The sequence below is a fragment of the Herpailurus yagouaroundi genome, unplaced genomic scaffold, assembly GCF_014898765.1.
Source record: "Herpailurus yagouaroundi ecotype Mexico unplaced genomic scaffold, PumYag 29, whole genome shotgun sequence".
Lineage (NCBI taxonomy): Eukaryota > Metazoa > Chordata > Mammalia > Carnivora > Felidae > Herpailurus > Herpailurus yagouaroundi.
This window is the reverse complement of record NW_024412377.1, coordinates 72,018,599-72,045,480: the sequence shown is the minus strand read 5'-3', so window position 1 is coordinate 72,045,480 and position 26,882 is coordinate 72,018,599. Positions and strand designations below refer to the sequence as shown.

The window sequence follows — 26,882 nt, the reverse complement described above, 5'->3', positions numbered from 1 at the left end:
GTGAAAGAACATAATTTTTGTACTTAGCTCTTAATGTATTTAAGTGGTTTTAGGATGCAGGGCTTTGCCATAGCACCTGTTTTAAGGCTTAGATACAGAGACAAGGCTTGAATCTCACCATTTTCTCATCAGAGTAACTGGAATGTGCCCAGATAGTTGGCCATTTCTAACCCTGCATTGTTTGAGCTTCTCAGGCCTTCTCTTGTGCGTATCATATAATCTTTTCTATCCACAAAGATTTTGAAAAATCAGCAGAGTACAAGTAGCCCCTGAAATAAAGGCGTCATTCAAGGAACAAAGTAGAAGGAGGGCTCCAATTAAAATGATGAAAATCTTTAATTTTTATTTAGGTATACTTGTACGGACACGTGTATATACAAATACAGATTGTATGGGTTGGTTTGTGTGTGGGTTTTTTTTTTTTTTTTTTTTTTACATTTTCTTTTATGTTTATATAATGTCAGCATTTCAAAACAGCACTCGATGAGTAAGTGCAAAGGAACTGCAAAGCAGGGCAGTACAAGCACAGGACCACACGGAGCTGGACTTCACACCCAGACGCACACACAATGAGTGGCTTCAATGGGGTGTCAAAAGTAAGCATGGAAAGCGGATTTTGACTCATGGGTAACCTCCAACATGCCAGCATCTATTAAACTGTACAGACAATGGGAGCAAGCCCATTGTAGGGAGATTTGTCTCACATCCGAGCAGCTCTTGGGCAAATGCATGGGAAAAACTCAGTGATGCCAAACCAGAGACAGACCTGCCCATTCACGGTTCTGAGGGAAAATAAAACGTGGGCGGAAGGAAAGAGACAAAAAAAAAAAAAAAAAAAAAAACATCTAAAAGGGGGGAAGGGGTGGTAGGCAAACGGGGGTGTTGGTGGAGGTGGTTTTCAAAAGAAAAAACGACTGACCACAGCTCTGAGAGCAATGAATGGAGGGGAATTTAAACTGTTTTATTAATTTTGGAGAAACTAATGAAAATGGCTGCTGCCGTTGCTAAGGCACCAGAGAAAAACAAAGTCCCTGAAAATCCACAGGTACTGTGCGACTCTTCCTTTCACAATGACACAGGGAAACAGCTCCCATTTAACCTTCCTAAATGGACTGGCTTGAAACCCTTCCCATGCTTGAGCCACGTGGGATTCTGGCACCTCTTCCTGGGGAGAAACAGTCCATGAAAACCACCACAAACAGAAAACCAAACCAAAATCCAGAACTGTTACTAAATTCCCTAAACCTTTTTAAACCAACATGCTGGGGGAGGAAGAACACCACAGGGCTCCAACATCAGACCTTGAAAACAGTGAGGATAAAATATTGATCAAAAAAGTCATGTTGTTCCAGGTCCCGAGATGATGGAGTCTTACGACTGGGCGGGTGATGACCACACACGAGTCCTGTACGGAGCAGTGTCTCAGCCATTTGTGACTCTTCTTAGCCACGTATACATTGGATGTTTCAAAGCCTCAATGCATGTTTTGTATCCTGAAAGACTATTGTTCTCACTTACAAAAGACATAAGAATCAAATTAATACTTTATTATCAAACACTATATACAACAGAGGTCGCTAAGAATACAGAATTTAAAGAACGCAGTTTTTTTTTTTTGTTTTTTTTTTAATGTTTTACTTTTCTTTCCTCTGCCACCCAAGAAAGTACAGTACAAAACAATAGTCTAAACTAACACGAACTGTTACCTGGTCTATTAAAGGATACACAGTATCCACTAAACAGACAGATCCTTATTTCCCTGCTTCATGTTGCAAAGCCCTTGGCAACCAGGGGCAAAGGTCGCTGGGGTTTGACTAACTGGGGCTGAGAGGCAGCTCAGGCTGCCCTTCAGACTTCTGAGTTGTTTTTTGAATTAAAAGCTGCTACAAAATTGCATCGACATCCTCCTAAGCCCCCAGAGGGTTGTAACACTACCATAAAAGGCCACCAGCACTTTCTGGACAAGATGAAAACTGTCTGATACCAATCATTTTCTTGGATACTCCGTGGCAAGCATTACCTACAATTACATCACTTAAAGGTAGAGAAGCACACTGTCTACTGGTGTGGATAGTCTTGCTTTTTTTTTTTTTCCTTTTTAAACTTAATTTGTAGTGGCATGATGAAGTAAAGGGGTCTAATTTCACTGTGAAAAATGAAAGACAATGGCAGAGAGGGCCATGAGTAATTATTTTATCATTTGTTAGAGACAAATGCTAGCAAAACCACAGAAGTCACCATTTCTAAAATGAAATTAGCACTGCTAATGTAGTTATGACTAACTGGAATCATTATAGGATCATTTGATTTCCTTGTGGTTATAGAACATGCAGTATTATTTTGGTTCTGACTATTGATCCATTTTAGAAGGTATCCGCCCCCCCCACCCCCACTCAAATCCCACTGGACCAACAAGCCGGTTAACTATTAATAAAAAGAAGTATTACGGGGTATTACTGAGAGTGCTGAGCATATACAGAGTTAAAGGAAAAAAAAGAATCCAATGCTGTGAACTTTTGTTTCAGTGAAATGGTGGCTGCCTTCTGTGACAAGACTCTGCCACTCCACAGAAGCTCCTGATGTCTGGGGGAACAGCACTGACGGTGTCTGCAAGGCCAGCAGCCTCACTGCCATGGTTCCAAGTGTGAACAGACCCGGCAGTAACATCCATTCCACATGGATCAGGTAAGCCCAGATTACATTTCAACATGTGTACAACTCTCCAGGGTGCAAGTGCCTTTACAGCTGCCTTTCATTCACATATTTTTCTAATTCAGAGTTACTCACAATTTCGTAGCCAATTCCCATTCATAAAGTCTGTCCATACTGTGACCCCTCTCTTTTTTCATCTAGACATTTAAAAAAAAACACATATTTTTAAAAAGCCTTATTTCCTGGACCGCTTCCAACTTTTCACCTATGACATAATCATGGCATTTATTTTTGTTTGTTTGTTTGTTTTATTTTGAAAGGCATGGTTTCTATTGACATGCCGGGCAGTTAGTAAAAAGGCTAGATTTCCTTTCATTGGTCTGACACTTTCCCCTGTCTAGGCTTTGGAGCTCAGTTTGTGAGCCTCACCAGTAGTAACCCCAAGCTTGTATTTCCTGGTAACCAACTGGAAATGTCCCTTGTTGGCCATGCTAAGATTCCTCAAACAGGGTCATCTTGCGTTTATTCTCCTTCTGCCCCGCCCCCACAATGAAACAAGATAGCCCCCTATATTTCTAAATGTATCAAGGGATACCACTTTTTTTCTCACAAGTTTAAATAGGACAAGCATATATACTCACTCTCAGCATAAAGTATATCTAAATAATGTATTTTCTATTCTAGTGGATTTTTAAAAAAATATTTTGTTAAAGTCTTTGGGACTCCATCTTGTTTATCTCCCACAGATAAACACATGTTCCCCCTACGCTTCAGGCTGTGTCAGAAAGGGAAAGAATATAAAATCAACACTTGAAATTTTTTTATTCCAAACTTTGGAATTTTTATTCCAAATTTCCCTTTAGCCCTCCCAAGTAGTGCTGACTGACTCTCCTGGTGACAGGGGTGTGTGTCTGAGCCCCTGCAGTTGTGGAGTGTGGAGCAAAACGTGGGTACTAGGGTGGGAGTCGGGGAAAGGCCACAGCACACTGGCGCTCCAGCAAAGCCAAATCACATCTCCTCTGGCCACTGACCTCCTTTCCTTGGTACATATTGTCCCCCAGAGGAGTATCCAAAGCTATTCCATTATACACTCATCAACCCTGGCTTGTCAGCCTTGGGGAAGGTCACTTTATTCATAAAAATGCCTCTTTGAGTTTCTTTAAAAAAAAAAAAATTGTAGCACCATGGTGATCTGTATTCAAAGGAAAAAAAAAATCTGGTGTGCATTGCCCAGTCACCAAAAAAATTAGAGGCACTCACACATACACACCCCCACCAAACCTAATTTTCTCTGTTCTCACACTTGCTCTGTGCTAGCATTCCCGCACCCGACCTGCTTTCTAGAAAAAAAGGCTTCTTTCACGGAGCACAAGTTTTGCCGTCAAGAATGCTTTAAGACCGTCATCTTAAAACAAAACAAAACAAAAAAACCCCCAGTGTCTCAACCTTTTAGAAGCCTGTTCATTTATGTACTCCTAGAGGAAAGGGTGTAATATTATATCTATTCTTAATACCTCCCCTCTGGACTCGACACGGTGACACGATGCCCCGCACGATCAGCTTACAGTCCTGAATGAGAAGGCATAAATATTGTATGGGAGAGCACAACCCTCCTGGGCCTTGCCGTTCCTGGCTGCATCTGCCACTATTCTTCCTTGTCCGTATACCGCTGACACAGGACGCTAACGGAGGTGGGCTCTGAGAGGAGAACGCACAGGAGCTGACGACCACTGGTGTCACTGTGACAATTTGGCATTTTCATCTGGAGTCCATTTAACTTGGAAGGGGTGAGAGAAAGTCAAGGGCAAGGGCTAGGGGTGGGATGGGGTAGGGGAGCAGCCACTACTTTAGCCCCTCCTGGCCCCAAGTTGTTGCTTAGAATTCAGGCTGAAAGAAAGAAAACAAAAATCTGACATCTGCCAAAAAACCAATAACAAGTCCCTTCTTAGGATGAGCAGTTAGGTGGATCTCTGGTGTTCCAAGACCCTGATGTTTTCTGTGACAGGTGACGGGAGGAGACTGTGCTATAACGTCAAAAGCATCGCCAGGAGGAACAGTAGGATTGCCAAAAGGCGGCTGGGTATCCTTGGTGTTTGTGCCGCGTTCTCACCGCGGGATGGCTCGGCTGACTCATGTACGGTGTCATCTGTTCAAATAGAAAGCACACATTCCAATGAGATTTCACATCCTTAATAACTCTCTTGCAGCAGCCTGCTGTTAACAGACCTCGCCACCCTCTGCAAAGTAGGGTAATGAACCTTGTGCCACCATTGACTTTCATGTCTGCATAATCACTCATTATTTACAGCAAACAAAGGAGAAGCAGAGAAAATTGGACTTTTTCAGCAATATTATTACTTTCCTTAAAGAGTGAGGGGAAAAATTGTACACAGACTGTAACCTCTGCATGTGATCTCCTTTGGTTTGCTCACTAGCACACCTTGCACAAAGCTGAGATACCTGAATGCACCTTTTAAACCCAAGATGCCACGGAGAAGCAAGGAACATGTTTGGCAGGGGAGGCTGTAGTTATATTGGCATGTTGGTGGTTGACCAGAATGGGCTGCCCGTTTCCTGCTTTCTAGCTGTTTCAGAGGATTAGTGTTGAATGCCTGGTTGTTGGTTACCTACGTGAATTGTCAGATAAGAAAAATTAAATGCCAAAAACCGCATTTAAATTAACTACACATAATGCCCACTAAACCTCAATAAATGGTGCCCACTAGTTTGCCTACAATTGGGAATCAATTATGGTGCTATTTCCATTACAAACCCTGTATCTCCAGGATTAAATTACTTGAACTTGACTGTTTTTATTTTTATCAGGCTGAAGCTTGGCACATAAATTATCGGCGTGGATGCAAATTTTCCTCTAAATAAAATGGATTAAGTGAGGTAAGCTTCTTTTATTTAGCTATAAAGTGTTCTACGAGGCTGCCTCTGACTTTGGATAGCCTTCCTGATCTGCATGATTAACAGGCTTAACTTTGAAACAGGAACTTTGCAGCAATTAGTACCCAAAGATAGATTGGAGGCCTGCCTGGGAGCCATGCTCTGCTCCAGTTTTGGTCTTCTTCCTTCCTCCTGGCTTAACTTGTGCTTTTAGACTACATGTTCTCTGAATTACACGTTCTTGGGGCCAAGGTGGCGGGGAGGGGTTCAGCTGTAGATTTTATTTCAGCATCAGGGGGCCTTCCTGTAAGAGTGCAGAGACTGTCATCTTGTATTCACTCCAAGTGAGACTCTAGTAATTTGGGTCAGTTTTGTAGACCTCAAAGGAGAATTCCTAAATATCCCGGCAGGACCCACGTACAACCCCTTAATGGACTGTTAATTCAAACTCCTGTAGATTGTCACAAGTCGCAATGAGGATGCTTTCTTTTTCACTAGGTATCATCACTATCAATCACACTCCCTATTCTTGGTCCTGCAATGACCACTTTTCAGGCTCACAGGCTGGCCCTGCTTCAGACATGCTCAGGTAGGCCGTTCCCGTTCATCACGTTCATTGCCACTCTGAACTAGGCAATAGATCCTGGCAGTGTCCAGGCTCTGCCCTGCAGTGCTCTTAGCACCTGAGCCTGTCCTCACGTAGAAGCTCCTGCATCTCTGTGTCACGTCTGCTCCCCTTTCCTGGACCTCAGCAAACCTGCGTGGAGTGGCTCTTGGCTTAAAAGACCAGAGAAGGTTAGGAAGCAAGAATGGGAAGTTAAATGGATACAGAGGAAAAAAATATAAAGCCCCACATGGTGCAGCCAACGACTTGCGGTCTCTTCTCCTCTGTTCTTCTGTCAGCCTTGCAAATGTATTAAATATGTAGTGAGCAGGACTTAGACATAAGTGCCCTGAATGGCCCTGAAATTAAAATCCAGATCACTTCAGGAGCATTGATGTGTTGTCCATCAGAACAATAGAGAGTACTTCAGGTTTAATTTGTACCAACCAGAAACCCTGAGGCTTCCAGATTTCATTTTGAAATACCGTTCATATTTATACACCTGAAATTACATCAGCTGTTGGGTTCTTCTCCATCGTGTTTTCACTACCATGTTACCCAACCCTCTTCCTTGTGAAGTGTGGATGTGTACTGATAAAAGGTACTTAGGTAATATACAGGTACTCAGCATGCACTGAAAGGAGAGTTGCCCTCCCTGTTCCTCCAAGATGCTCCGCAAGGTCTAGCCAGTGCTCCAGGCAGCACAAGACAGGGTGAATGACCTTGCGGACATTGAGAGGAGGAAAGCTTTTGTTTTACCTACAAGTGAAGCATGAGGTTACATGTACATTTCAGTCTTCTAATTGTGGATCGATTTTTGGAAGTAACCCTTTTCTAAACAACTAACCAGGAAGTGCCACTTCGCACTCAAAGGGGGAAAATCTGTCCCTTTAGGGCATCATGGTTCTTCTCTTCTCTCTGTAACAGGCTGGTCCTTGGCTTGGGATTCTACAAACCATCCTTTGATTATAGCAGGGCCTCACTGTTGGAAGATTCCATGGCCCCTGCGCAGCAAGATGAAAAACTGGCTGTCATTTGGGTAAATCTGAGCAATTCCAAAATTCTAAGGAAGGATTCTTAAGCAAAATCTATCCCAATAGAAATCACATCTAAACATCAGAGAATTTCTAACACTCATAACGGTAAGAGTAGCTTAAAAGCAGAAAATATTCCTCCTCTGAAACCAAATCAAGCCTTGCCTCCTGCCTACCAGGATTCTACAATATGAGGGTTTCAATGGTTAATTGAGAAAACACGAGCAATATTTTGGAGCATATTATGTGGCATATGTCTGCCCTGAGATCATCCTGTATCCCTGATGATAGGAAACTGGCAGGCAGAGTGTGCAAGCAAACAAAAAAGACAAATACATTCCAAAGACAGGTGAATTAGTACACATTACCGAGAACATGCAGTGGGATCCTTTCAGGCTTTCTGCATTCATAAAGTCTAGGTCTATACTCAGACATTCAACACAGTGGTGCAAAGCCACAAGTCTGACTGAAGTTTATGAGGAATACGATGAACTACTCAAAGTTATTACTGCATTCATAGAGCCAGGGATGGTAGCTCAACCTTGTCATAACTTTTTTAGTGAAGATGCTCACCAGAAAGCCCTTAAATACAGTCACAACTGACTCCAAGAGCTTTTCTTGCACAGATCCCTATACGTGTGCACCCGCATTTCCACTCTCCAACGTATGCACTCACACACACCACATTCTGTTGAACTTCAAACTTCCATCAGTTATATGTGTGTAGGTTTGGGGGCCATCATGGATTTTAAATGCTCAGTGAAAAAACCTGTTTCCCAAAGACCGTGAAATATGCTCACGTATGAATGCATCTTAATATCTTGCATTTTACCATTATTTGAATTCAAAGGTAATTTTCCTAATGCAGAGCAGTCCTCAGTGTAGCTACTGGTTACCAGAGAAGAACACGCAATCTATTATTTCTAAATAGTCTCTTGCTCTCTTGATAGGCAATGGAATTTACCTGGAAAAAAGATTATTGGAAAGATATGCCTACATCTGCCACAATATGCATTAAAAAAAATCCTAATTCAGAATAACTTACGCTTACAACTTATGCCTGACTCTGCTGGTCATTCTACACCTGACTTACTAAGAAATGCAAGAGAGTAAAGTTCTCTTTATGAACATCTATGTTTCTACTGACGGTAAGCAAATCCTACTTTTACACTCACGTTGGGATAGGAGTTGAGAAATTTGAACATTAAATTTGGATCAGTCTCAAACTAGTGATGCAGCCTGGGCAAGTCTCAGTTATCAAGGGAAGAGTGTAGACTTTGTGGTCCTTAGGAGACAGCCCCTCTAACTCATACATCCTATGAGGGACCAAGTCCGCAAGCTTGTGAGGAGTCTCGTACCATGAAAAGCCACAGTAATGCTTCCAGATTTCCAGGACACAATTAAAATGTCTCTGTGTCGGCATTCATTCCTTGCAACTTTCTAAAGCAGCTAACTGATCCCTGGGGAGCCAAGAAGGCCTCTCAGAGCTTTCTTGTACACACCTCCCATTTGTGCTGGGGTAAGATGCCTGCCTTAGAAAAACAAGAATGCTTGGGGAAGAAAACCTGACTCTTAATGTGAAAGCTGTTTTATGTCCTGAGGCACCACATTTACTCAGGGTAAGTTTCCCTAAGGCTCACTGACTGTCCTAGTAACAATATTCCAAAGAGAAAGTGGACTACACAACACTTTAATTTCTAGGACCATAAAAAAAGAGAAGTTCCACTATAAACAGATGAAAAAAAAAAAGTCTGTGTTCACACAAGGTGGGGCGGGAGGGGGGCTCCCATCTTTCTGTGAAGAAGAAATAATTTTAATTCCATTAAGCTTTGAGAGTTGGGTAAGGAAACCAGTCAAGATCTCAAGCCAAGTAGGACAAAGAGAGGAAACCACAGGAAGGTAGGCATATGGGGGCATCAAGGTACAGTCCTCACTGCACAGTGGATACAGGACCCCTATCCGTCCGAATCAGTCTAGTTACATTTATAACCAAATGGATAGTATACAGCACCATTTTATACTCAGTACACTACAGTGTAGTTACAGTGTAAATACTTTGATGAGTGCTTTTGTGGGTTTTATTTTTCTTCAGTGACAGGAAAGTTTGGGTGTGTGGAGATCAGCAGTAGAAAAAATGTATCCTTAATACTTATTTTGCCTCAGCCATCAAGGATCACATTGCACTGGGTCGATGACATAAATTTGGAGGAGCCACAAGTGTGTGATTTGTGTTGGGCAACATGATTATACTTCTCCAGACCAATTGCTACTGATAACAATAGCACAAATAATATTTGAAATGAAGGTCTTTCGATCAGTTCAATGACTGCACGTGAATTGCTAGAGAAAATGAAATATGTTGAATTAGCTGCGATTTTGTGTAACAGTCTTGATTACTTTCATCCATAGATTTGGAAATAATGTAATAATATTTATAAGCATACACGATAGAATTTTTTTCTGTCTTAAATGAAAACAGATCCATTAATATTCACAGTGATTCACCAGCATGCTCGGAGGATATGGTAAAAAGTAGTGAGATTTTAGCATTCTGATGGGGCTTCTATATTAGGATACTGCATTACATCAAACCCATGTCCAAGAAAGAAAGGTCATATTTTATCTAACATGCATTACACGAAGATACTGGAGAATGAAGTAGAATATAAGTAATATTAGCATTGCTAGCAATGAGCAAAAAGCAGACCAACTATAACGTGCAAACATGCGGAGAAGAAGAAAGGAAAAAAAGTACGGAAGCACCAGAGAGAGATGCATTTGTTAAAAGAGATTCTCTAAGCATACTAACCTGCTGGTTCTAATGAATTTTCTACTTTGTCGTTAACATCGAAAACACGATCATGAACACCTATAGTTTTCATACAGCTATCTATAACAAAAATAGAGATAACAGCCAAATATGTTAGTGAAGACACCCTTAAACTCCCATTTCTTTCTTTTTTTTTCTTTCTCTCTATTTTTTTCCTTTAATTTATGTAGAGATCGTTTTACAATCAATGGCATGTGTCCAAATGCCAATATTGTTCCCATTTGCTGTGCACGTACAACAGTCTAAGAAACAACAAGTTAGCAACTGCTGTGTACTTAAAAATAAAAGCATCATGAAGAATGATGAGAAAAAATTTGATGAAAACTAAAACATGGATGTTGATATACAAAACAGATACCACACAGGATTTAACAGTAAAAAAAAAAAAAAAAAAAAAAGTTTTACCGCCGTGAACCAGACCACACAATAAAGCATGCGCAATGAAGCCACCCTCTGAAGCTCATTCTGGTCAACTTACTTGTTGGTCTCACAAAGACTTTGAGCTTTAGACAGGACCTTCTTCCATTATCTGGGATTGCAGAGGCTGTGGATAAGACAAAATGAGAGAGAAAGGAGAGAACAACAACACATTATGCTTCATTTTCAAATGCAAGTGGTCTACAAGAAACTGTTTCCTCAACAACAGGAGCATACTCTACTTTTTCCCAGAAGTTAAAACAAAAATACTTTTCAGACTGATGGAGACTGCTAGAAAGAGCTACTTTCCCATCCCTATCTTTTCTTTTCAATACAGTAAGGACTCATGCAAGAATGTTGGTAATCTACAGGAAAATACTTTGGATTTTTATTTCAAAGGCTCTTCCGTTTAACTTTATCTGTTATCAATTTTCTTTAAAATAAGAAGATAATGCTTGAGCCCTCCGGCCTTCATAGAGCTCCTCCGCGTCTCCTGCAGGAAAAGGGGCCCAAGGTGAAAGTGCTGGCAAAAACCAGTAACAAATAGTTACAAGGCCAACTTAAACATGACCTATTTTTGCTGGGGAAAGCAAAGCTTTGTCTGTCCTGAAAGCCTGTCTGTCAGTGCTTTGCAGGTAATTCAATTAGAGGTTTTACTCAGAACTTGGCTCTGCATTCTATATGACTAAACCGAGCCCAGCAACTTCCATCATGCTATTATAAGTACAATATGCTATTGAGAAAGCACACTGGTGCAATGGTACATTTATTTTAAGAATTTTGCCACAGAGAAGGATGGAAGTAATAAAGTGGGCTTACCAAAACATGACAACATGTTTCAAGTTATAATTCATTTGAGGAAGAAACTTTCTTCTCCTCTTCAAGATAATACGACTGTAAACTTTCTCTGCATTGGAAAGATGATCTCCCCTCAGTACACACAGCATAATGTCAAAGGGATTTCCAAGGGCGGTAAGACCCTTAACAATCTCATATGTTCACTAATGCATTCTAGAAATGACAGAAATTACAGAAACGAGTGCTGCATACTTTCCTCCCTGTGTGTTTGCTTCAAGTGGTTTCTTCAGAAAATGCAGATGACAGCAATTAAAACTCACACGGCTTACGGTTATTTGGTAATGCCCTCAGTGACAAAGTCAGGACCAGTGTTTGATATGCCTTCTCTCTCCTTTATTTTTTATTTTGATTCCTCATGGGAGCCCAGAAATTGAAAACGCTTAGTGCATAGGTGAGGGGATTCAAGATGCAAACTCCAAACTAATTTTACACCAGTCCCCTCCAGTAACTCCAGATCCATGTGCTGGAGAACTTATAAATTCACCACCTAAAAGGCATCAAGCTGTAAAGGACCCCTAGTGTCACTATTCAGCACCTGTTGAAAACTCCTAATTCTAAGACTAAAGTATACAGAAAAGAGGTTTTTGTCTCTCCCCTTCTCCCCTCTGACAAGCAGTTAAGAAGTGCTAACAGCTGGCTTTGCTGTAAGCTTTCATTAAATCAAAGTCGGAAAAACTCCCTCTACTGACATTTACAGTAACTAGTGTGTTATTTAGGGCACAATATTTGCACTCTGTGGTTTGATCCAGGAAATGGTGTCCTTCCTCTGGACCCCAACTGCACATGTGCATGTCACAAATATAGTCCGCATAGGTGACTCCAATTCATTAGAAAAACCATGGGTTCTTGAGATGGTTTACATCTTATTCACGAGAGGTGGTGTGAAAAGGTGACACGTGGATATTTACACTGCCATTTTATGGACTTTGGAGCTGAGATCAACTCACTGCAAGCTTCCTGAACTTGATCTGCCACATGCAAGAACGGACTGAACCAAAGACCCTGCAAGACACAGTAGGCTTGCGGCAGGATCAAGTGTTTAATTATTTGAGTGGGGGCACTTTCTGGGAGTTGGTACAGGTCTTTCAGATTTATATGTCAGGGAAATCCTGTATATTCAGGACAGAAAAATCACTGTAGGGCACACAGGAATAACCAAACAGCAACAGATGATAAGCTGTCTGGGAAAAACTGAAGAGCGATCTCTCACCAGCTCTGAGAGATGGGACAGTTGGCCTTAGCTACAGGCTGCTACATTCTTCTGTGAATTAAGGATATAACACTTAAAAAAACACATAATGTACTTAAAACAAAAACCTCTTTTCCGATCTAACTTCTCCATCACATCCTCCTCTCCCATCACCAGAAAAGCTGTAACAATCATGTGACCTACACGTTATGCTATAACTATTAATTACACTCTAATCCTGAGAAAAATTGATGAAGACAGAATAAAAACATATAACATGAGTACACAACGCAGATGACATTAAATCAGCTACCTCTGCAACCTCTGACCTGAACTCATGCAATCAGTTCTTAACCCTTACAGGCTGACCTGAAAATGTAGGACATGCCAGGTCAGCGATAACTTTGGGTTCCTTGCTCACCCCACAGAGAAACAAAACCAAAAAGCCTAAACACTTTTCATGTAAGATTTTAAGAAGCAGGAGTCTGGCTTTATTCCATGTTATGTTCCAGGTTTCTTAACCCCATACTCCCCAGATGACAAATGTAGGATGCCTTTATACTGTGTGCAAAACACAACACTATTAATTATGAATATTGGAAGACTAAAAGGTAATCTAAAAAGTGCTTCACCGGTCACAAGTAAACAAAAAGCAGTGGAGTGAACATTAAGAACACCAAATAACAGAGGAATTGAAAAATGTAACCGTCCCACAAGTGAAGGTATAAAGAAAATCCTCTCGGGATCAATTATGAGCAAAAAGGAGTTGCACATGGACACAAGGGAATAAAAGCTGAAAATGTGCCTGACTTGTCTCAGGAGGTAGGTAGTGTTAATCCTGATAATTCTAGAGCCATGACAGTTTATAATGGCCAACACTATCTTCATTAAAATAAAATCTGTAACTTCATATCCTCCTTTCCTTAGAAAATTAATAGTCAACATTTGAAAACCGATGATAATTACTAACAGGTTCATCCATCCATTCAAATGCTTTAAAATTCCTACTATGTGCCTGCTTCCCTGTTAGGTACTAGGGGTACAAAGGTATGTAAGACACACTGTCCCTCTCCTTGTGTGGGTGCTTATTCCAGCCGGGGACATAAATATGAACCACATGAATATGAACCACGGTGTGATAATGGAGGTCTGTGTGAATTGCCAGCAAAGCTTTAGGCATGGACTTAGCTTGGTCTAGGAGTGGGAAGCTGTCCCAGACGTGTTTATCAGAGGGAATTTTATCGCCTACAGAAGCCAATCAACAGGATATGGGACAAAAGAATTAAAACAGTTCCTCCCTTGGGGCGCCTGGGTGGCTCAGTCAGTTGACCGGTCAACTTGGCTCAGGTCATGAGTTTGAGCCCCGCATGGGGCTCACTGGTTCCCTCTCTCTCTCTCTGCTCCTCTCCTCTCTTTCAAAAACGAATCAACGCTAAAGACACAAAAACAAAAACAGAACACATTTCCTCCCTGAGTTGCCACAGTGGAGCTTTAGCAACCAAAATTAAGTCTTAACCAGCAACAGATGAAGAACAGCTAGACCTGAACTCTTCCCATGAACATACATGGATTTTCTAACAGACTTGGTCAAACTAAAATATAAATGCAACTCCTGTCTCAAACATTTGTCACATAATCCACATTCATATCCTTTTATTCGGTTTATTGCTGAAAATGCACATTTGGAGTCCGGAAGCTGGGAATAGGGGTAGGGGACCATTAAAACAAGTACAACCTCTCATTCCCTGATCTTAATAGAAACTTTATAAATCAAACCACAGGGTCCTTTCCCCCTACTGATCTGCAAAAAAACAATCAAAATCATACAACACGTAATGAAATATAATCTGAGGGTCTTCTGTGTTTAGAGTATCATGCTAATAAGGCCATGAAGGCTGCATATCCTCAGTCTGTTCCATGACCTCAGACAGGGGCCCCAACTCCAGCCATTCCTGAAAACCTGTTTCCTGGGTCTCCTGGGGTCAGCTCAGCTCAGCACTTATCAGCCAATCTGATACATAAAGGGGACCACATTCAGTGCCCCCAAATCAGTACTTCTAGAAGATTTAGCGTTGTAAATGTAACAGTATTCACATCGCAACTCACTACAGGCTTATCAGGTGGACATGGCACACAGTATAATGGCACCATGCTTTTCACAGGTAGCTTGTGACCTGGCTCCAATTATTCTCACTTGAGAGCAGGCTGAACCTAGCTGTTTTTGCTTCTAACGAGTAGAATACAGGAAATGTGATAGGATGTCATTTCTGTGAGTGTGTTGCAAAAGACCATGGCTTCTTTCTTGCCAGCACTGTTTCTCTTGCTCATGAAGCAAGGTGCTGTAGTGTGAGAATCTCAATGCAGAGGCCCAGTGGCAAGGGACTGAGGGAGACCTCCAGCCAAGAGTGTGCAAGGAATGCAATCAGCCAACAATCTGATGAGGAACTAGAGAGTGAATCCTTCTCAACTGAACCTTTAAGTGATTGTTATCTTGTGGGAGACCCATACCCAGAGGACCCAGCTAAGCTACTTCTGGATCACTCATCCACAGAAACTGTGAATATTAAATGTCTTGGCCCCAAATTTGGGGGCAATTTGTAACTCAACAGCTAACTGATACAGTGCTATATAAAAACAACTTTGTGCTACCAAAAGCTTCCCATGGCCGACTTGAGTAAGACCTTAAAAGCTAAGGCACTGGGGTCTCCTCTCTGGAAAACCACCATGCCGGTTTCCACAGGGCAGCTCCTGCCTTATGCGGCTCCCACGTCTAAACAACTAGATCCCTTCCTAGTTACTTTTCAAGCTACTGTTACAAGTCCACTTAAAATATGCCTTGAAGAGAAGTAATTATAAACTGCTGTTGAAGAAATACTACAAGATGTATCCATTTGTTTTCACTCCAGCCCTTAAAAACGGTTTTTCATTTTCCTGCCCATGCCACTTAGTTTGTTTTCGCTAATGCAGCCAACCTGTGCTTTTCTGTGCAATTATCATGTCTCACTTTAACTCCAAATTGCTGGGTGAACTAAAAGGAGCTTTGATACAAAATGTAAACTTAAGTCATAAGACAGAATGCCCTTCCTCAAACAGGAGAAATAGCATGTACAGATGAGCTTAAAAACATGTGGACTAAGGGGCGCCTACGTGGCTCAATGGGTTGAGTGTCCAACTTTAGCTCAGGTCATGATCTCACAGTTCATGAATTCGAGCCCTGTATCAGGCTCTGTGCTGACAGCTCAGAGCCTGGAACCCCCTTCAAATTCTGTGTCTCCCCTCTCTCTGCCCCTCCCCTGCTGGCACTCTGTGTCTCTCCCTCAAAAATGAATAATGTTAAAAAACAAATGTAAACTAAAAGGACTGTAATAATAAGTTAAAATTCTCTTCGTATCAAAAAGCTTGTATCAATTATCTTATACACAGGCTATTAAATTAAAAACAAACATTTTGAGATTTCAAGCAACTAAAAGTAATCAAGGCAGCAAACATCCTTTTTTGTGAAGAACCAGAAGCTTAGCAGATAGGGTGATATACTCTGGTATTTTCTTTCTCCACATTTTTAGGCCCAATACTGTACTCATCATTCAACATTAATATCTCTGCCTAACCTTATTCATCCCCAAATCTTAATTCTAAAAGCCAAAATCCTTCTCCTTTACTGTGTCCCTTGTCAATCTGGGTACCTCAAGAAGTTGTATTTTTAAGAATAGTCAGCCACTTTCTTCTTCCTTTTAAAGAAATGAGTGTGTGTGGGAGCATTAAAAATGCAGTTTTCCATTATGTTTGCCACAGGCAATAGTTCTCAATTTGTGCAAGTCAGAAGAAGAGATAGGCTATTAGTTGTTAGCAGAACCTAGTCTTTTCTCTGCAGGTTTTCATGTAGTTTAACATACAACACAGATACATGCAAATTAGACCAGGCGACAGCAGAATTAAGCATTAATATTCCTTTCGCAATAAATGTTGAAAAGTAAAGCTCACTTAAATAAACAGTACTACTGAAAATGTCTTCCAGAATTTAATGAATCAAAATCCATTTTGTATCTGTGCGCATGGAGGTAGGGAACAGAAGAAGTGGTGGGTGTAGGATAGAGATTAACAAAAGCCATACGGACTTTTTGGAAAATGGTTACCAGACCACAGAAAAAGTCTTAAAAGTTAGGCCTCTTGTTAGGAAAGAATATCCCAGCAACAATTGCAACTGGCCATCTGCCCTTTTTTAAAAGGCAGCACAACACCTAATTTTCATATTAAGAACAAAATGACCAGTTACGATGGAATACATTTCGCCATTTTACCTTTTGAGGTTTAAAACTCACATGTTTTAATAACCTGCTCTTGGCCCCAGGTTTATTAAACTTCTACCCTAAGAGCAACCACAGGAGCTGGCTACATTTGCCCATACCTTTTATCCTTCCCAGCCAGTGGTGTTTCAAGACTTAAATCACTGGCAGGTTAAGGTCAAAGCCCCAGATGTAACACTTGGAAAAGAGGTTACTAAGTAGAGGTAGGAACCTTGAAGAAACTTAAAATATCATGTAAATACTAGAATCTCTGATAGGGCTCTAGGGATGTGTCTTTTAAAAAAAAAAACTAGAAAAGGAAGAGGGGTGTTTCCCACTGTATACTAAGGGTAGAGCAATGTACTCCAAGAGCTAAAACTTGTGTTTCAACACCAGGGAACTGTAACAGGGACAAATAATTAGAGTAAAGTTCAGGGAGAGGGAAGTGAAATTAGTTCCAGCTGTGCAGCCTCAGACAAAAGAGAAAATAGAAGGTACCACCCATCACACCCATTGCCCCCCTTTCCCTAGCTCTCCACCCCCTTAGGCCAAATTCTCACTGCAAATGCTAACTTAAGTAGTATTTAAATTCCAGGAGCTAAGCCTCAGAAGATCAATTATTTTTTCTTTGCAACCTCAAATAAATGGCTGAGGACAAGTTTCTTGCCACTGATTTCTAGGAAAACAAACAGGACATTATCATGGTTTTGTACAGATTTATTTCAAGGGTGGGCAGACTTTTACTTGCCTTTTTTTTTTTTTAACGTTTTTATTTATTTTTGGGACAGAGAGAGACAGAGCATGAACGGGGGAGGGGCAGTGAGAGAGGGAGACACAGAATCGGAAACAGGCTCCAGGCTCTGAGCCATCAGCCCAGAGCCTGACACGGGGCTCGAACTCACGGACCGCGAGATCGTGACCTGGCTGAAGTCGGACGCTTAACCGACTGCGCCACCCAGGCGCCCCCTTACTTGCCTTTTAAAGCTCAATGACAATGAACTTATTCCTACTGCTACTCAAAAGGTAGAGTCTGTCTCATATACTGTGGTATCTATTAAGGCATGACCAAAAAGTAACCTGGATTTTAGAGAATGCTTTTAAATTATCCTCTATACAGGAAGAATTTTCTAGTTCTTTTTAAGAAAAAATGAAGTCAGCTTAAACGTATCTCCTTCAATGATGTGACTGGAAAAATCCAGTCCACATAGGCACAGAAAGCGAGATAATATTTAGATAGTATTTTAATTGTTAACTGTATTACCTCATGTTCAGAGTTTTAAGTTCCTTCCCGGATATTTTACTTTAAAAAAAAAAAAAATCAACGGACAGGACATATTTTAACAGGAAAAGTAAGTTTCCTATTTCAAATTGTATTGTAACTATTTTCTGAGACCTGGACTAGCCTGAGGCCACACTACTGAAATGACTGTCCCAGGTCATTAAGGTCAGATAGTTCTCTCTCTCTTGTTTGTGTTGATTTTGATGAATTTTGCCTGCTGTACCAGAGAAGTATAATCTGACAAGAAGAAAAGAAATAAGCAGAATGACTCACTTACAAAAACTCTTCTTCAGCTAGAAGCCACATAATAAAGGTAATAGCAAAAACAAAAACTTAGACAAAAGGCAGAATTCCTAGAATCCCAGAGAGGAACTATTTATATTATTCCTTCTCCACAGGCTCTTTATGGCACCTCTATGATCTGTTATTGGGGTTTCTGTTAACTGGTAAGCAATGAGAGCCACAAATTCCATTCCTCATTTATACAGTATTTAGCAGGAACAGTGTATCATATAGCACAAAGGCAGCAAGTCAGTAATAAGTCATCAAGTTAATACAATTCAAAGAAGCTCCGGGAAAAAAGCTATTATTTCTTTGCAGTTTCCATAACCACTATCATCCTGATCTTCCCGAGTGAGGGACCTTGGAATGGGCATGGTTTAGTGGTTCAGTACATGCACAATGATGATCTCAATTTTTTTCCTGGTTCACCTGTTCTGGCTTCTGTGGTGCCTTTCAGTCAGCTGCTTAACCTAAGTGGGCCTCTGTTTCCCTATGGAAAAAAAAAAATTAAGTATGACCTCCTCTAGAGGAGCGGTAGGCTGTTAGCTTGCACTTAGAAATGCAGGTGACATTCCGATTCTGTGTCTCCCTCTCTCTCTGCCCCTCCCCCGTTCATGCTCTGTCTCTCTCTGTCCCAAAAATAAATAAACGTTGAAAAAAAAATTAAAAAAAAAAAAAAAGGGGCGCCTGGGTGGCGCAGTCGGTTGGGCGTCCGACTTCAGCCAGGTCACGATCTCGCGGTCCGTGAGTTCGAGCCCCGCGTCAGGCTCTGGGCTGATGGCTCGGAGCCTGGAGACTGTTTCCGATTCTGTGTCTCCCTCTCTCTCTGCCCCTCCCCCATTCATGCTCTGTCTCTCTCTGTCCCAAAAATAAATAAACGTTGAAAAAAAAATTTAAGAAATGCAGGTGACAGATCTCTTTAGATCTAGAATATCAGGTCACTATTCCACAGATTGACAGAATGAGTTCTGTCCTTACCACTCCTTCTGCACTTGGATTTCCCTCAGCAAGTAGTCCCTAGTTCTGAGCATACATTTACAGGAAGGGGACGGGTCGGGTTATGGATAGTTGTGACAAAGTTCTTAGTCATAAGGAAAACCAGGGGGACACATGTGACCTTTTACTTGTAGCCTAAATTAGAAAAACTGTATTCTACCATAGTTTTGATGTGGACATGGGGGGTAAAGGGGTTTATATGAGTAAGTGCGCTTTGGGGTGAGAGTTCACAAAGTTACAAAGGGCACTGGATGACCTGTTCCTTTTGAAAATCATGCTAAGATTCTCTGAGTTCTTTTCTCAATCCATGTTAAGAGTGTGACCGTGCTATGGTATTAGAGAGATGCCGACCAAAGACAAGGACGTAGCTCCCACAGAGCAGTTAGGAGGCCAGGCATGGAGACCGCCTTTGCTGCTGGGCACAGAGACAGAGTGGAGGGAGCCCTGGTGCTCAGGGATGGCAACCCAGAGGGGAGGCAGCCTGCCGCCACGCCCACACCAGTTCATGAGAAAGGTTCCTGCACCCGAATTTGATATTCTTTTGCATCCTATTTGGGTAAATATCTATTTACGCATGTCAATTATGTCTTTGTTTTTCTTGGCCAGGAGGCTACATTCTCGCAATGTCTGCCATTTCTGGAGCTAAGGTAAGTCTCTGGGCAAGGGTAGCCAGGCCCCATGGAACCCCAGAGGCCTGAACAAATGAATGTTCTCTCTTTAGAAGGCTAGATTCCCCCAAAGAGGAAGTCATTTAGGTACCAGGACTGTACATTTCGTTTCACACCCAGAATGCTTTCCTTGATGAAGGTTTCAATGTTGACAGAGCAAATAAAATCAAAGCTAAGGCTAAGAACCAAATGCTGGTTTGCTCTGGTTGTCTCTAACTAGGACCATTTCCAGGAAAGTTCATGGCTGTGCACTGCAGGGCAGCACAGTAGCCAGTCTTTCACAGTTGGCCCCAACTTCAATTTCTTTCTTTAACTCTCCCGCTCCTCCCTGCTTTAATCCACATTAATAGCTAGTCCCAACAATATTCTCTCCCAGAACCTCCCTGGCTCCCAAGTCTCCTATGACCTTCTCCTTTGCCTCTCAGAAATCCCAGCTCTCTCCGGCCACTTGAGATAGTTCCCCATTCTTCCAACAGGAAAATCCTCTTCTGGCTTCTTCCACGGATCTGTTTCTATCAGGTAATAGTACCTAACCCATTCTGTTTTGTCTCAGAGCTGTTACCCTGTGTCTCTGCTGCTCGGATTGGGAGTTCCCTACAGAAGGAGACCTGCTGGGTCCTCAGTGCCTGTGAATCCACTGCTTTGTGTGTAACATGTTTTCCAGAAGGATTTGGAGAAGGAGTCTACAGGCCACAAGAATCTGTCGAGCTGTTGACCAAACGTGAACGAAAACTTGGGATTAGAATAAAAAAGAAAATGGAGAGAGGGGTCAAGGAAATGAAAGAAAGAAAGAAAGAAAGAAAGAAAGAAAGAAAGATAGATAGATCTCGTTTCTTGGAAGGCTCCTCCCTGTCTCTGCTGTCTTCTTAGGAAATGATCTTGGAAACTGTGACCTAATAGTCAAAACCTGGGGAGATATACAAAATTCAAGGAGGTATTATTTTTCATGTCTGCAACGTGTGGTTGAGGTGATAAGATGGAAATGAAAGGAATGTGCGCAACTTTAGGAGCCAAAGATGTGCAGAATCTCATGAAATGATCAGTCTGTGTGGAGCTGCAGGCCCCACCAATAAATAAGAGAACAAAGGCAAGGTGATAGGAGGATCCGGTGACCTCACGCTTAAGGATAGAAAAGTGACACTGGGGCATCATAATCAGAGGTGAACAGTGAAGCCATCCTACCTGAAATCCTCTAGTCATTAAGAAGGTTTGGCAAGTTAAGGTACCTCAAACAACACTACCTGAGAGAGTAATCCCAAAATTGTGTTAGGGGATACGGCTGAGTTTAAAAACTAAGCATAGGCATTTTTAAGAGAATCAGATCACAGAGCGAGTATTCTTTGTGTGTTAAAAAAAGCACCTGAGAATGCGGAACCTTAATGCTTTCAAAGCGTATGACAACTTTGGCCATTCAGAGTAACTGGTCAGACGTGTCAGTCCAATTTAAAATATGTAATGGAGCAACTGCTTTATACTTTTTGACTAATGACATCCTAGGTTACATAGAGTTTTAAAACATTTGCCAGAATTAAAACATATTTTTCAGTTTCAATTACTATAAGAATTACTTAAATACTTGGGAGGGTTTTACAGTCCCACAATTCAAGTACTTAAAAAGGAAAGACTTCTCGTGGTGAGCAGTGACTAATGTGTAGAATTGTTTACTCAATATACTGTATGCTGGCAACTAATGTTACTCCGTGTGTTAATTGTACTTCACTGGAGATACAATATATTCTCTTTACTTTTTATTTATTTTTAATTGGTTAAAGGAGTTTAATTAACCGAGTTTGTAAATGGAACCAAATATTTATATTTGATCTAGTCTTATATATAGAATAATAAGATGATGTGTAAATGAATGTGAATAGGCTAAATTTGAAAATTTAAACATTTTAAAAATGTGTTATCTTAATAAGTCAAATATCAAATTTGAAATCCAAACTAACCCTTTAAATAGACCTTCCTGTGGACATAAACTATCCTCTGTGCACCAAAAATATACTTGATACTTTCTTTCAGGCCATGGCTCAAATACTGCCACCCTAAAGAGGCTTTCCATGACCACCCACCTGACTGAAAGCCTTATTCTCTCTTTTTCTCTGTCACTGCATCTAGCTGCTTTTATACATGCTAGCGTAATTGGCAGTTAGAGATTTGTTTGTTTCCTGGTTTATTTTCTATTTCCCAATTAAACTGTATGCTGCAGGTACAGTAACCATTTTTTAATACATCACCGTGTTTCCAAAACCAACCTTTGCTTGGTACAAAGTAGGCGCACAGAAAGTATTTTTGAAGGAATGAGTAAGTGAATGAATTAAAAACCAAATAAGCCAAAAATACTAAGGTCCATATATTACACAATATAACCAACAGAACCAAGGTGTTCTAGAAATCGGAGATCTTCACAGATTGATTGGCTAGGTTTTCCACTCTGTGAATATTACTTTTATATTTCTCTTGCTAAAATACAGAGCAATTTCATGGCTAGATGAAAACTTTGTCCGCTTTATTGCCACAGCAAACTTTTTGAGAGATTTGTTTCTTACTGTTTGACTTGCCAGAAACCCTAGTTTAGCAAGGAGATAATGCACAGATGGCACCAAGATGCACAATAAAAGGTTTAATAAATCACAATTATAACTTTAACATGAAGTATATTAAATATCTCAATGATGTATTTTTTAGGAGCTTCTAGTATTTGAAAAGTACACAGGATGGAGAAAAGGATTACCATACTTCAAAATATGTTTCCATTTCTTAAGAAATCTGTGAAGCCAGCATATAAATACAAGCGTTCTATCCACTAGCTATGATATTAATACCAGTGTGCTATTTAAGTTTTAAGGAATCATTTACATTTTGATGCTGACTCTACATGTCATATAAATAGGAAGATTTTTTGTATAGCTTAGCATTTTGGGCAAAAAAATTCATTCTATTTTTCTTCTGCTTAGTTGAAGAGAAAGTACGTACTCTTGGGTCAACTTATCTTTTTAATCTAAGAGGTCTCAGTTGGAATTGACTTTGAAGTTTGCTAATTACAAAACTCAACAGGGGTTTTTCCTTATTTGGTATAACTCATATTTCTATTCATTAACCCCAGTTTTAAAAAGATTAGAAAATCTGAATAGAAACAACTTAAAAGTTTGAAGAATAGCCTCTTCCCCTGTGATATCTTCAGATACTTAAGTGCAAACTTCCCCTCATACAATCTAATTACAAATCTTTTGTGGTTGTGGAAGGAGGTTATATTCGTACATTTTGAGCTTCCTAACAACACAGTGCAGCAGGGAGATGAGAAATCGGTTGAATTTTTTTTTCATTCCATATATTGGGAAAATTTATGTCTACCTGACTTACGAGAAAATCGGGGTTCTGACTGACGGGCAATCCTGCTAGCTGCTTTTCGTGGGGCCAAGCCACTGGGTTCAGATGCTTTCATTCTGGTGAAAAGATCATTACCAGGCGGCTCCGGGGAAGTTGGCCCTCCTGTAAGTGCGCTCCTTTGTTATGAATATGGAACAGATGGAGCCAAATCTATCTGCTCCGTAGGAACAAAAACACTTACAACCCAGCTCTCTCTATTAAAGACTCTACTTAGCTCCTTTATACCATTGGCTTTCTGTGCACTGCTGTGAGGTTTTGACTTTATAGAAAAAGGCACTTCATAAAAGCAACAGTTCTTACTCTTAAACCAAAGTGGCCTAAGAACTAAAGAAGATGAATACATGGTTTCACCCACAGGACTCCTTGGAGATATGCAGATATTCAATTAGGTGTGTGTGTGTGTGTGTGTGTGTGTGTAGGAGAAAGACTGTATTCAGTTCTGGTAAATGTCTGCTTTAAAACAACATGAAAATATAAAGGAGAACGATGAAGATGTCATGTTTCTCATTACGAGGATGGCATCTAATTGCTCTAGCATAATAAAATGCCAGGATTTAATTTTGTGTGTATGTCTGTAAGGCTAGCGAGGACTGTCTTGAACAAAAAATATGACCACGCACAACAAAATCATGCGGGTAAATATAATTAGTAATTAGGACCATGCCACAAAACAAAGGCTATATGATGCTTCCTCCCTATGAAAAATAGTAATAATTACATTCAGTATCATGCCCATTTGCTTTTATAATCAGAAAGACGTGAATGCGGCAGGTAAATCCAGTGCTTGTGCCTATTTATCATGCCGATGGGCTGAAACACATCCAAAGGCCATACCTACAATGTGTTCTTGCCAAGATGTGTGTGTTGACAGATAGGTAGGTGAGTCTCACAGGCTTCTCGGAGAGGATGCAGGACTGGGTGTGCACCTCCCCTCCACAGCAACACGGGGAAAGGAGTGTCTGCCTTATTTCATTACATTTATTATACTGATACATTTAAAGTCTGGCTGCCTCTTCGAAGATAATTGAAAAAAGAAATTCTGTGGCAGGATGCTTTGATTCTGACTCAATCAAGTCTTCGGGCAAATTTCCTCCTGCCAGTGGAAGCACAGCTTGCCTGAAGTCGTAACCTTTGTTGGAGGAAAGGAACTGGCCTTGAAGCAGATCATGAAGCAGATGTTTTATGCCAAATCAGAGTCTGGGGATACGTAGGCTACTGCAAATAAAACTCTTCTTCTGTCTGTTCAATCATTTCAATTCCCTGCAGTGTGAAATATGAACTTGCCAACAAATGGCCAGCGTGCTGTGCCTCGCAGCAGGGGGGGAAAGTGCCACAGCTGTGCCAGAGACTGGAAAACTCGAGACGCGCGTGACATGTTCATTATTTCTCTACAGCCAGGGCCTGAGCCAGACCATTCCCCAGAACCCAGACGGAGGGCAGGAGCCGGACTGCCCAGTACACCCAAGGGTGAAAGACATGATTTCCACCAAAATGAGACACACGACTTGGACTGATCTCTTGGATGACCCCAGAAGGTCAGTCTTTACGACAAGAAACCAAAGGGCAGATCTTCTCTGGGTATGAATAGATTGAAAAAATAGGTCTGCCAATGATCACAGCTTTTTTTCTGATTTTATTAGCAGCCTGCTCTGTGAGCAATAAAAAAAAAAAGAAAAAGAAATAATGAAATACACTTCGAGCCTCAAAGCAACTACGGAAGATTGAAATGGCCCAGTGAAGAACTTATCAAAAAGATATCTTGTCTTTATCAGAAAGACAGAATTCTGGAAACCATCTGGCATACTTGTTGCAGGCAAATGTAACACTAGTTCCTTCTAGTGTTCTGCACTGGACTTCTAGTTTATTCTGCATTACAGTTTCTCAATAATCAAACAGCTAATTTATCTAAATTAAAGAAAAGTAAAATTAACAAGTTTCAGTTTGAGGTCCTTTGCAACATATTGAACATGCATACTCACACATACCCTTATAGCTGTAATCCTAGATTATAAATATCCCATATTCAGTTCTATTGTGAGATTTTTCAAAGGTTATTCACATGCTTTCTAGTGCCACATTCTTTCAAGTTTTAATCACGAGCTCCTTAAATAGAAGTCATTTGCATCTGTAAACATTCCCTTGCAATAGTATTTAGCAGTATATTCTCTTTGTGCAGAGCTACTTTAAAAGGAAAATAACCTTAATATGGAATAACAATCAAGCACAGGCAGAAAAAGATAAATTAGAGGCTTGAGGAGCCTCTGTTGCCCCTTTATGCAATTTCTGAAAAAAAAAATGTTTGAAGTTTCTCAATCTTAAAATAGCCCAGAATCACAGTTTATTTTGGATGATGGATTATAGGAATACCACTCACATAATCCAAAGCATGACCTAAATTATAAGGACATTTTCAAGAAAAGAAATGAGTTTGAAATAATTTATTATTTTGAAAAGAGTCCAAATAAGTACACATGGTTCAAGCTCAAAATGATAGACCATTATCACAACTAATGGCCAAGTCCTCATTAGTTTAGCATTTCTAAATGGATGCCGTAGTCAATAAATCTGTAGCGGAATGGTTACAAATGATTGTTGTACGGGATTAATAACAAGACCTATATTTTTACTTTAGGATTCTTTTGGCACCAATTACTCTAGAATATTATTTCTCCATAATGTTTCTTTTTCTCTATTTAACTTGACCAAATACAAATTAGAAACATAAAATTATTTCTTAATTGACACGGAGCTTGGTGGGAGGGAACTTCACTTCAGGATGCATACTACTAATATTATTATAATAGCTACCATTTATCTACTCTTTCTACACACCAGGCACTGTGCCAGGTTTATTAAAGTTAATCCTCAGAACAGTTCTGCAAGGCAGGTATTATTATCTTAAGTTTAGAGACGAGGAAACTGAGGCTTACTGGGATCAGTAGTTAGCTGAGGACATACGTAACGACTGTATGGCAGAACGGATATTCAATCCAAGTCTTTCTGATGCCAGAACTATACAACCTCAGTTTATAGTATAAATCATACTTTTCTTCATGACTGCCCTACTTCAAATATTTGTTGCATAATTTCCCAGAAGCTCTTAAAAGTCCTTCCAAAAAAATCTGGGAGTAGGTTAAAACTTGGTAGAACTTGACTGTGTAATCTTAAGCATTTGCAAGAGGCTTCAGTAAGAAAACCAAGTGGAGGTTGTGCCTGCAGGGACATGCCCTATGCATAGTTCCTAATCAGGTGCATATCAAGAAAAAGCCTTTTAATATTATATTACTATAACTGATGTGCTTCTAAGTGCCCATATGCACCACTGTAGGAGAAAATACGAAACAAAACATAGTAACCAAATGTTCCAAAAAGAAAACTGGGAAAATTGGCTGCATTCTTAGTACACGCTCCCTGGTGCAAGGAGAGATTTCTCAGCCTGGCACTGTTGTCTCTGACCCCATGGCATCCCTGGGGATTCAGGCAGTTCTTGCCTGTTCCCACCCCTGTG

The 26,882-nt window shown here is 40.6% G+C and overlaps 1 protein-coding gene across 2 annotated transcripts in view; it reads right to left on the bottom strand.

The window, feature by feature from the left end:
- Window positions 1-317: 317 nt before the first annotated feature.
- Window positions 318-26,882, bottom strand: part of EFNA5 (ephrin A5) — a 277,399-nt gene continuing 250,834 nt past the window's right edge. The window contains exons 3-5 of one of the 2 annotated variants that reach the window (XM_040447082.1): window positions 10,491-10,556; window positions 9,992-10,072; window positions 318-4,798 (exon numbers count right to left, since the gene is read on the bottom strand). In XM_040447082.1, coding sequence (XP_040303016.1) covers window positions 4,677-4,798; window positions 9,992-10,072; window positions 10,491-10,556 — 269 coding nt within the window. In that variant the 3' untranslated portion in view covers window positions 318-4,676. The remainder of the gene's footprint in view (window positions 4,799-9,991; window positions 10,073-10,490; window positions 10,557-26,882) is intronic. The other variant, XM_040447090.1, reaches the window with a different exon arrangement.